General features: G+C 31.9%; 2 protein-coding genes across 2 annotated transcripts; both read left to right on the top strand.

Annotated features, from left to right (window-relative positions):
• Positions 1-130: 130 nt before the first annotated feature.
• Positions 131-2,685, top strand: HELRODRAFT_154744 (hypothetical protein). Its single transcript, XM_009018968.1, has 7 exons — positions 131-396; positions 484-635; positions 746-841; positions 953-1,099; positions 1,300-1,409; positions 1,688-1,822; positions 2,473-2,685. The coding sequence occupies exons 1-7, from the start codon at positions 183-185 to the stop codon at positions 2,552-2,554; spliced, it is 936 nt and encodes a 311-aa protein (XP_009017216.1). The 5' UTR covers positions 131-182; the 3' UTR covers positions 2,555-2,685.
• Positions 2,686-4,326: 1,641 nt separating this feature from the next.
• On the top strand, positions 4,327-11,596 carry HELRODRAFT_191662 (hypothetical protein; the record flags this gene model as incomplete). The annotated part of the gene is made up of 14 exons (XM_009018969.1): positions 4,327-4,395; positions 4,851-4,945; positions 7,526-7,610; positions 7,857-7,943; positions 8,133-8,178; positions 8,388-8,561; positions 8,685-8,807; positions 8,996-9,232; positions 9,331-10,106; positions 10,433-10,700; positions 10,721-10,943; positions 11,004-11,356; positions 11,405-11,443; positions 11,472-11,596. 10 exons carry the CDS (start codon positions 4,327-4,329, stop codon positions 10,667-10,669), a joined length of 1,929 nt encoding a protein of 642 aa, XP_009017217.1. The 3' UTR covers positions 10,670-10,700; positions 10,721-10,943; positions 11,004-11,356; positions 11,405-11,443; positions 11,472-11,596.
• Between the last annotated feature and the right edge of the window lie 1,361 nt (positions 11,597-12,957).

Consider the following 12,957-nt stretch of genomic DNA (forward strand, 5'->3'; position numbering starts at 1 on the left):
GTAGTGTCTTATATAACAACATCAAGTAGTTTAGTTAGCTAATTCAGGTTTCATTCATTCATTCATTCATCCATTCATTCATTCATTTATTCATTCATTCATTTGCTCGTTCATTCTTCGTCTTACCAATTGATATTATTGACCATTTTATTTTTAATAAAAACAAAATTCAGAGATTTAAAATGAATGATACTAATTTATCCATATTATTATTATTATCATTTGCATTGCTAGCTGCCGAAAAGACAGAAGCAGAGATGTGCAGTCAATATGAGGATGAGGATCATACCGAATTGTTCCATAAATACAGACCGAGATATCCGAAAAAGATATTCGAAATAATCGACAGGAAACTTACCGAAAGTACCGATAGGTTACCGAACGAATTGAGAGAAAGTAAGAGAGAGGGAGAAATAAAAAAGTTTTGATAATTATTACATAATTATAAATTATTTTATATATTATTTATTTCATTTTTCTAAGAATACAAGAAAAATGACAACGGTAGATGGCGCGAGGCACTCGACATCGGTTGCGGTACCGGTATTTCGACATTAATGCTGGTCGATTTTGTGCAAGAGTCGTTCGGTATTGACTCGAGTAAGACGCAAATTTTCAAAGCCAAAGTCGTAAGTTTGAAATAATTTATTTTATTCTGTTTTTATTTTTATTACACCGTTAAAATTATAGAAAAATTTATTAAAAATAATTTTTTTAAATAATTATTTTACGAAAAATGAAGACATACGGTATGAAGGACCCGAGCCGAGTAACGTATTTAAACGAAGATGCTCTTATGATCTCGCAAATGTTTTCAGAGAACAGTATCGATTTGATTGTCGTTAGTGATTTTTTTTATAGCGTGTGCGTGTGTATATGTGTGTGTGTGTGTCTGTACGTGTGTGTAAGTTTGTGTGTGTGTGTGTACGTATGTATGATTAATTCTTTTCAGTCTGGCCAAGCAGTCCATTGGCTGGCAGACAGGGCAAAGTTTTACGAAGCGTGCATGAAAGTGCTGAGACCTGGGGGCTTGCTGGCATTGTACGGATACCGAACTCATGAATTTGAAGATGAAAATGCCGAAAAAATTAAACAAGAGGTATGCAAAACACACCACACACACACAAACACACAGAGAGAGAGAGAGAGAGAGAGAGAGAGAGAGAGAGAGAGAGAGAGACAGACATAAATACTCGAGCACATTCGCATGCAAATACAGATATATAGGCACACACACAAATATATTCATAGATACACATGTAGATATACACATACGCATGTAATAAAAATTTCATCAAGTTTTGTCCTGGGATGACAAAAGATTTTGAACCAAAGGAGGTCAAACATTTAGATAACAGCTACAAAGATATATTTGAAGAACTGAAAACTCTATACCCGAATGCCGAAAGGTTTAAATTTTGCTCTCGATCAACTTATTACATTGGGAATAAATAAATTACATTTTTATATTATATTCATCATTTTGAGACAAGATAGCGTAATGTTTAAAAGCGTCTGAGTTCTGTGTCGTAGTTCAATTTCAAAGATTTCTCAGCGGCTATCATAATCATAATGCCCTGATTCACGCTTCTTTACGTACGATGTTTATATGCATGTTTGCATTGCATTTTATACCTCTAAATGTGAAAAAGTTTGAATGAAAATTTATATTATAATTTATAAACAGGGATGATTCGTTTACCGATCATTTAGAATCGACTATCGACCATTATGCCGGTTACTTGAGTAGCTGGTGCGCATACCGAAACTACAAAAAGGTACATCCCGGCCATCCGGACATTTTGGATGACGTCAGAGATAAGTACGTTTTTCGGATTGAAAGTTAACTAACATTTTAGATAATAATAATAATAATGGTTTAATATATCGATGTACCCAGCCAGAATATTTATTAATTTAGAGTTAAAACTGTGCGTGTGTGAGCGTGTGTGAGCGTGTGTATGTGTGCGTGTGCTGTGATGGATCTGGTACCTCTTCCCAGTTGTGTTGTGAGTCAGTAAAACTCAATGTGCTAACTGAAAAAGCGCAGTTTGATGTCGAAAATCAACCAAAAATTGACGTAAGAAGCAAAAAAAATATAGGTCGTCAGCCTAATTTTGGCAACACTGCCAAAAATGTTGGGTTGAAATATTGACTTTTTTTTGCTTATCACGACAATTTTCGTCAAAAGACAGTACCTTTTCCGTTGAAAAAATGTTTCACAGACTTCTAATACAAATACTTCTTTGATTTATGTTCTTCTGGCTTTCGTAAGCCCTTGAATGAATAGTCCGTAAGCCCTGTTGTGTGTATGTGCTCAATTATAATTATTAAAATATAATTTTATCATTTGTTTATTAATTGATAATATTAAATTTGGTTATATTATTTAGTTATATTGGTTGGATGTGAGCGTGTGGGTTCGGTTCTATCTTGAGTTGCAATTTTTACTTAATTTTGTTATTGAAAAAGATTGAAAGAAATCTTTCCTGGTGACACCCTGGTCAAAACTACCGCCAAGTATTTCATTCTGTTCGTTACCAAGGAAGTATAAAATAATGTTATCACATTTATATTATAAAAAGTCAAAATATTATTATTTAATACATTTTTATTACGCATAATATTTTTTATAAATGACAAGGATGCTTTTGAATCTACAAAAAAATAAACAATGAACATAATTAATTGACGACTTTCTTGAAATGTTTTATCTTTGATGAAAATACTGAAATAGTTCAATTGTTCTTTGTTGACGTCACGTAAATATTATTACGTCATGTACATGGAACAATCGATCGGCCATATTGCTTTCAGAATAATGATGGTTTAGGTTGATGAGAGCGATAAATGAATAAAATGCGAATTGTGCTGTTTTCATATTTTGATGATGGCTTGCCATGAACTCTTTTGGTAAATCATCACCCACCATAGATGTAGAAACTACTTTATATATCTAGGACCCTCGTAAAAAATAATCTCACGTCTGCACAATTTTTAAAAGCTTCAGAATGGATTAGGTATAGATAAAAGCTATTAAAATAGGAAAATTGCTTTTGTTTGGTTTCTATCCATCGAAAAATTTATTTAATTCTGTTGATTACTTAACGACAATTTTATTACAAATGATCAAATGATGGATATGTGTCAGCTTATCAATGTCAAAGTATTAAGAATCGTTTTTTTAACTAATGATTCAACTAATGGCATCTGGTGAAATACCATCAGATTGGAAAGATATAATCATAGTGCCACTCTTCAAGGAAGGAGATCGTTGCGACTCAGGAAATTATAGACCAATTAGCCTTACAAGCATTGTATGCAAGGTACTAGAAAGGATGATTAAAAAGATAATTGTGAATCACTTGGCAAAAATTCGATATCATATACAAGAGCCAACACGGATTTAGGGATAAGCGTTCGTGCCTAACAAATTTGCTTAACTTTTTTTTAAAGAGGTTTATGAAAATTTTGACAAGAAGAAAGCAGTGGATATTTTGTACTTGGATTTTGCTAAGGCTTTCGATAAGGTACCGACCGCATAAACGTTTGGTCTTAAAATTGGAGGCAAGTGGAATCACAGGAAACACACTCAAGTGGAAACACACTACAAAATAGACAGCAAAAAGTTGGTTTTGGAGAAAGATTAAATAATATGCGCAGAAACAACTGATAACTTTAAAAGAAACATGGCAAAAGTAGGATGGTAAAAAAAGTCTCAGTGGTCCTGTCACAGACTTGGTTCACTATAAAAAATCTTATGTTATGCTATGTTATGTCATGTTATTTACGTAGCGATTCCATACGATAAATAGATATATGAGTGTAGTGTGTATATATATACATACGTAAACATACACTCCATAATACACGCATAAACACATCAAAGCCCATACTAACGCACGTCTGACCCACACTAAACTATCTTTGAAATCTGATACGTTTGATACCAAGAAGGATGAATAGAAAAGTTATTAGATTGTACGTTTTTGTTAAATTTACGGTCATATTTTTGTATTTTCATGTGTTTTAGTTATTATACATTTGTATACATAAGTATATAACTCATGGATATATATAATATAAATATATTCATATCCATGATATAATCTTTTGAATTTGAAATTAAAAACAAATCCTTTTGGTGGTACATAGTTTAATGTTCTTTGTCTCACGTTTAAAAATTTCTTAACATCACCCATTTGGCAAAAAACATTTAAATGCGGTTTAGCGAATGACAGTTTTTAAAATAAGAATTAAAACTTTCAATTCCCGACTGAATTTATTTTATTTAATTAATATTTAATTTAAATCTAATAATTAATTATGGTAAAAGTCTGTACAAAGTGCCAGAAATCAGTTTATCCTCTTGAGGAACTGAAATGCTTGGACAAGGTTATTTTATTTTTTATTTTTTGTTCAATTTTGTTTAATTTATTTAATTTTGTTTTTTTATTTAAAAAATAATAATTAAAAATAATATTTTTATTATAATCATAATTGTTCAACTCATGATCTAGTGTTTACAGTTGGTATTTTATTGTTAATTATTTTCGGCATGAATACCATTCTTTAGTTTTTTATTTACTAATTTCACTAATTTATTGTTTACCTGGCCTATTTTTACTTTAGCTTTGGTAAAGTTTTTTAATTTTGGTAATCTTAATCTTTCACAAACATTAGTTATTTAATAGTTTCTTCTTGACTCTTTTTTTTACAAATGCTCAAAGTTAAATTTTGGCTTTGGTTTTAAAATTAAATCAAATTATATTAGATTAGCCATGATTAATACCACTCTTATATTTTATAAGAATGATAATAATACAAATTATATAATTACAAAAATACAGGTTTGGCATAAGGCATGTTTCAAGTGTACAGAATGTCAGATGCTGTTGAATGTAAAAACCTACAAAGGCTACAACAAATTGCCTTACTGTGTTGCGTTAGCAATGGAAATTTATTTATTTTTATTATTATTTTGTTATTTTTATTATTATTGTTATTATTATTATTGTTATTATATATACCATATATACACTACATATGACTGTTTGTAATAATGAATTGTATTTTTTTTCTTTCTGAGTCATAGTTTGTAAAAGATCAAAAGGCATAGTAGTGTTATTTTTGTTATATAGGTGTATTTGTGTGTGTATGTGTGTGCTTGTGAGTGTGTGTGTGTTAATTTTTGTGTGTTTGTTAGTGTATGTAAATGTTTTCTTTTGTGTGCGTGCGAGCGCGCGTGTGTGTGCGAATATTTATTGCTATTAATGATATCCTTTTAAAATCTCTTCCTAACATGCCAACTACTTTCTTGCATGTTTATTTGCCTGTTATGTGCTTTAATAGAGTAATGATAATAATTGAATAAATATATTGTAAATAATAATAACTAATAATAATAATAATAATAATAATCACAAATAATAATCACAAATAATAAAAATAATGATCAACCATATCTGAATGTTTTAATCAGTCTTAACCCACATTCAATCACACACTTAACATTGCACAGCAAAATAACAATTATAACAATAATAATAATAACAATAATAATAATGAATATGATGATAAACTATGATAATTACTTATATATAAATATTATATAAATATATAAATATATATATATATATATATATATATATATATATATATGTAATGATGGAGGTACTGGTTTACCTTGATAATGTCCATGATGGTGTTGATGTTGTTACTGCTCATTATTCTTAATTTTGTTATTATTATTATTATTATTATTATTATTATTGCTATTATTAACGTTGTTGTTGTTATTGTTATTGCTATTGCTTCTCTATAAGAGTTATTAACTCCAGGTGAGGTATTATTTAGGCTTTGTTAGAATTTTGTGAATACCGATTGTGACTGACAAAAAAGATATTAGTAGTGAAAAGTAGTAGTAGTTTTAGTTGTAATTGTAGTAGCTGCAGTAGTAGTAGTAGTAGTAGCAGTAGCAGTAGTAGTAGATGTAGAAGCAGGTATTGAACATAATATTAATATCCTTATATATTGGCTAAATGGCACTATGTCTTTAAAAATATTATTATTATTAATTATTATTATTTATTGTTGTTATTGTTGGACAACAATAGAAGTCAGGTGTGTTGTATCTTTTTTAGCTAAATATTCAAACAACGCTGAATGAACGAATGATTGAATGGACGACAAAAATTTTAAAATGTTAATACTGTCATGTTATGCTTTTAAGCTTATGTCAACAACTTGAATGGACAAATGAAATTTCAAATTGTGCCCGACCAAACAATGAATAATTGAATAAAGATATGAATGAATGAATTATGAAATAGGTTAATGAATTATGAAATGAATTAATGAATTATGAAATAGGTGAATGAATGAAAGAATGAATGAATAGAAGAATAGGTATAATAATTATTTACTTGGTTGTTTTCGTTTTGTTTGTTAATTCTTTCATTAAGTAGCTTGTTTGTTCTTTGTTCATTCATTCGTTCGTTCATTCATTCATTCATACATACATTCATTCATTCACACAATCATTCATTTATTTTTAATTATTTCTCCATAACTTAATTAACAACCAAACAGCATTAACTAAAATAGTGGGGCCTATGTATATTCATATCTTTCTTGCTCTCTTCATGTAACATCCTGTTCTTGCAGATCTCCGACTAGTTTCTTCATTGTATTATAAAATAATATATACATATTATTATTAACAACAACAACACACGTTTAGACGGCATTTTCCCCGAGATCGGGGGTTGCCGTTTGGCTACCTATGATGAAACCGAAATACCCCTCGACGCCATCCACACCTATGATGAAACCGAAATACCCCTCGACGCCATCCACAATACATATTATTATTATATATATTTAAAATAATAATAATAATATTATTATTATTATTATTGATAATAGTAATAATAACTAGTTTGGTAGTGGTAGTAGTAGTGGTAGTAGTAGTAGTAATAGTAGTAGTAGTGGTAGTGGCGGCAACAGCAGCAGCAGCAGTAGTAAGAGATATAGTAGTAGTCGTAGTAGTAGCAGTAGTTGTAAGCAGTATATATAAAATAGTAATACTGTTATATTACATGTTTTAAAGCTACAATAATTTTAATAACTTTCTCTCCAACTGAGTTTAATTACGTACTACGCAGACGCACGCGCGCACATAAACACACACGCAAACACATAATCTCACTCGAAAGCACACACTCACACACATAAACACACTCGAAAACACACACATAAACACATACACACACACACGCACACACAGTTATAATTATTTCCAGAAAATTCTATAAATAATAACGATAGAATCATAGTTGCGTGAGTTGTAATTTTTAGTCATCGTCTTTATTATTTTCTCAACTCTTCCTAAACTTTATCATCATCATCATCATCTTCTTCATCTTCCCTAACATCATTACCATTACTGCCACCACCATCATTATCACCGCCGCCACCATCATCGTCATCATCATCACCGTCATCATCATCATTATCATAACAGCCACTGCCCGCAAAGCAAAGCAACGACAGTAGCTGAGACGCCAGAACTGGCCAGGATAGCCCAAAATACTAAAATTCAGAGCCAGGTTATTAATATTCATCACCTAATTAACCTGACCTAATTAGCATGAACCCGTCATTAATAAATCCATTTTATGTTAATGATCTGGTCTGATCGTTTATTATAACACCATTGCATATAAAGTGCAACCAATTAACTACTATTTGCAGATGTGACCTAATTACATAAAGATATTCGATTTGCTGACTTCTATCTAGTTAACTAATTTTTTGACCCAATTACATCTAATTATATATGCTCTTTTTTCTAGGTCAAGTATCACGAAGACTTTGAGAAAAATATTAAAGGCTCCAAAATCGAGGTAGCGGATGACCCGGTCACTCAAAGGGTCAAGAAGGTCAACAACCTCATCAGCCAATTAGAATACAAGGGCAATAAAAGGTATATATATATATGTGTGTGTGTGTGTGTGTGTGTGTGTGTGTGTGTTTGTGTGATTTTCAGAAATAAAAATAATTGTGTTGTAATTTTTGTTGTTGTTGAAAATTAGGATGATGATTAAGATGATAATGATGATAATAAACAGGCTCAGTGGCGGTTCAGCAGCGTTCAAACCGAGCATTTCTTTGGATGTTGGTGATTCTGCAGAGGCTAAAAACAACAATGGTAATATTCACGATGATGATGATGATGATGGTGGTGGTGACGATTTTGATCGTGATAGTAATGATGTTTCATGATTTTGCTTAGAGAGCGAACTTTTGTCATCATCATTCTCACACTCTCACTCATATTTCTCAATGAAACTAAAATGAAAATTTATCGACTCAACCACAAACAGCAGCAACTGCGGCAGAACAACCACAGCAGCTAAGCTATCGAAGCAAAGCTATGAACAGCTTAATCTCGAGGGCGGCCAGCAACGATAGCGGTAGCGAAAATGGTAAAAAATATTCACCATTTAAATCAAGATGCGTCACTAACTCTACCATATATGGGTCGGACGGAACCAAAGGTGATGCCGATATTATTATGTTAATTCATTCATAATATGCTAATTAGTTAACACCGATATCATAATGTTAATTCATTCATAATATGCTAATTAGTTAACATCGTCTTCAACCAATCACAACAGCCCAGACTTCAAGAGCCCCGCCCAAAAAGGTCGGTTCGATAGCTGACTACGACCCTGTTAATGAAAACTATGGCTCGTTGGCTGGCGGCTACAAGCCTAAAAGTAGAAGTAGCGCTAGTGAAGGTAAGAGAGAGAGAGAAAAAAAAAGAAAGAGAGAGAGAGAGAGGATGAGAGGATTAATTATTATTATTAAAATAAATTTTTGAATATGATAATGGTGACGGAAATGATGATGATAAAACTTTCTCAATGTATGATGATGTCATAGGAGTAGTTTAGCCACGAACTAAAAACAACTTTTCTGTTTATAGACACGGAATTCCCGGCGTCACTAACGCAAGAACAACAACATCAGCAGCAACAGCAATCGGCTGATGTCGATAATGATAATGATGATGATACATTCGTGGAGAATGATGGTAATAATGTGATGACTAAGAACGATGTGATGATAACGATGAAGACAGATGAAGCTGCTGCTGCTGCTACTTCTTCTGCTGCTGGTGCTGATGATGCGGTTGGCAGCAAAACTGATGACAATGATGACGGTAACTATCATTTTGCTCTGCAATATATATTTTTTGATAATTTTGAAAATAATTTCTAATTATAATTAATAATAATTATTATTATCTATAATTTCTAGAAGGAGCAGCAGAGCCAGCTTTCCCAATTAGCAACGATAAGAACGATGATGACGTCAACGATGATGAGGATGAGATGAAGATGGTTCCGCCGGAAGTAGATGCCATAGCGGCCAGCATCGCGGAGGATTGCATCAGTTATGCCATCAAACGTGTTGGTGACGACGATGATGATGATGATGCTGGCAAAAATGACGATGACGATTTTAATCGCTACAAAAGTCCTGAAAGAATGAACGAAGACGATGACGATGGTGACGATACAAACAGAGGTCTCACTTGTCAGAGCAATAATAATAATAATAATAATAATAATAATAATAATAATAATAATAACGTTGATGGGGATGATGACGTGCCAGATAAAAGCGCCGAACAATCGGTCGAGAAAGTCATACAGGCCACCACCATACTTCAAACCAAACTTCCAGACCCAACGACCATCGCAGCTGCTTCCAATGCAAGCACAGCTACCGTCACTACAACCACATCAGCTGCTACAGCTGTCTCCACAGCCAATCAAATCTCTGCTGTTGTTAATGATAATGTTAGCCCGGTAGCTAAGCAAGAAGCAGCTGCAGTTTCTCTTGCTGACGTGGAAACAAAAGAAATAGTAACTTATGTTGACGACTCGTTTGGCGCTCAATCTAAATTATCAGTTGAAGCGTCGGGGGTTATGTTGGCAAGTGAGAGAGACATCGGTGGTGTTAGGAGGAGACGTGATGATGGAGAAGAAGACGATGAAGATGAGAATGATGGTGGGGGACGAGGGTTGAATGTTAGTACTGCCACATCTTTCGTTCTTATATTAGTAGGAAATAAGTCCTGCTTTCAATAAAAATATTTCCAATTCATTTCATTGCATTTCGTACAAATGTTTTTCAAATGTTGTGAGGTTTGAAAAGGGTTGGCATTTCGTTGCATTCATGTCATACAAATGTTTTGCACGTTTTTATAGATGTCTTTTATGTTTTGTATGTATGTATGTTTTGTCATACAAATGTTTTGTATGTTTTTATAGATGTTTTTTTATGTTTTGTATGTATGTATGTATGTTTTGTCATACAAATGTTGAGAGAAAAACAACGACCAACACCAACCTAGGAAGGTCAGCAGGACGAGGGGGACTGCCTGATAGCCATGTACGACTACGATCCAGACCGAGAGGATGACGACGACGACAATGAAAACATCGTCTCCTTCCGAGAGAACGACGTCATCGATGACGTCACGCCAATCAGGGATGGCTGGTGCGTCGGAACTGTCAGGAGGACCCAGGAAAGGGGCTACATTCCGTGCAACTACCTTAGGAATAAATCAGGAGAAGTCTACGAAGGGTGAGAGAGAGAAGGAGAGAGAGAGAGAGAGAGAGAGAGAAAAAGAGCGAGATAGAGAAATGCAGATAGACGGGAGAGAGAGAGAGAGATAAATGAGAGAGAGTCTTTGTCGATCGATTTATTTTATGTTTCTTTTAAAGTAACGTAATTAACGTAGTAGAGTGATCTAACTTTATCCATTTCAGTTTTATTTTTCTCATTCGTGCTGGCGTGATTACGCTTGCGTGTGTTAGTATGTGTGCGTGTTAGTATGTGTGCGTGTTAGTATGTGTGCGTGTTAGTATGTGTGCGTGTTAGTATGTGTGCGTGTTAGTATGTGTGCGTGTGAGCGAGTGTGAGTGTGTGTGTGAGTTTTTATTCACTCTTTCATCGTCATCATCATCAGTTCATATTTTCTTCTTTCTTTCGTTCTTCTCTCTCCTATTTAACACCGATGATGATGATGATCTTATTAGTAGTAATAATAAAAATAATAATAATTATTATTATTATTATAGTTATATTTATTATTATTATTACTATTTTTGTTAAACAATCTAATTGTGAAACACTTACTTGCTCATGAACGAATTTTATTCAATCTTCTTATAAGTTTACATTTTACAAAATTGCGTATATATATATATATGTGTGTGTGTGTGTGTGTATTTGTATATGTGTGAGAAAGAGAAGGGTATGCGTGTGTGTGTATGTGTGTGTGTGTGAGAGAGAGAGAGAGAGAGAGAGAAAGAGTGGGTGTGTATTTCCATATACTAGCATCATATATATATATATATATATATATATATATATATATATATATATACATACATTGAACAGTACATATTGATAGTAATTCCATATATATTAACGTAATAATTATGTTATATAGCCATTCTTTATAATTCTATAATATTGTTGTATGTCATTTAGTATTTTTATAAAAAAAAAATCTTTTTATTTAATCTCTTATTCATTCATTCATTCCTTGCTTAATAGATCCAATTATATATATATATATATATATATATATATATATATATATATATGTGTGTGTGTGTGTGTGTGTGTGTGTATATTTATATTGATAAGATTATATGGATATATGTGTGTGTGTGTTTGTATGTATTTGTGTGTGTGTGTGTGTGTGTTTTACTGTGTTTTCAAATTACACGTTCATTTATCCTTATATACCATAAAATTGGTGCTAATGTTTTAAAGTGGTGATGATAAAATCAAAAGTAACCATGCATACATACGTTCATACTTATATACATACATGCATACACACAAACATACATGCATACATACATACATACATGCAAACATACATATATACATACATGCAAACATACATACATACAAATCAAAGTGTTAATCCATTTGTTACTTGATGTTTGACGGTTAAGTGTCACTCATCATGTTTTGGTTTTAACATACATACATACATACATACATACATACATACATACATACATACATACATACATACATACATACATACATACATACATACATACATACATACATACATACATACATACATACATACATACATACATACATACATACATACATACATACATACATACATACATACATACATACATACATACATACATACATACATACATACATACATACATACATACATACATACATACATACATACGAAAGTAAACGTCTTATCTAAATGTTAATTTTTTTTGGAAGAAGCATTGATTTATAATCAAAACATATATTGAATTATTTTTATATTGATATTGCTCACATGTATATATATATTATATATATGTGTATGTGTGCGTGTGTGTGTGTTCACTTTATTATTTTAATATGAATAATGATTTATTATATCCCAGCCAGCTAAAATGGTTCGCTGCCTATATTATTTCATATTTTTATTCAAATTTATTTAAATTACTACGTAATGAAATAAAATGTTTAAAAGTGAACTTCTTTTACAAACGAATTTTTTTTAATGGTCAAACATTTTTTGGCACTTTGAGTAAAACTCAATAAGATTATCACCTCCCAAATGATGATTATTATTTAATGAAAGTGAACTTAACCTAGAAAAACTTGAAATGTCTAATTTATTTCACATCATTGACGCGAAAAATTTATAACCAATTGGATTTGTATTCAATTAAGCCCATTATGTTGTTAAATTGGCTGATTTAATTAGCCAATCGGCTTTCATTACGTTAATTTATCAACCGATCAAATTGTTTTCAATGAGTATGGATTCCTAATTGGAATTCATCAACCAATTAGATTTAATTAGTTGATTAATTATTTTGATTTTGTTAG

This window comes from Helobdella robusta (assembly GCF_000326865.2).
Source record: "Helobdella robusta unplaced genomic scaffold HELROscaffold_23, whole genome shotgun sequence".
Lineage (NCBI taxonomy): Eukaryota > Metazoa > Annelida > Clitellata > Rhynchobdellida > Glossiphoniidae > Helobdella > Helobdella robusta.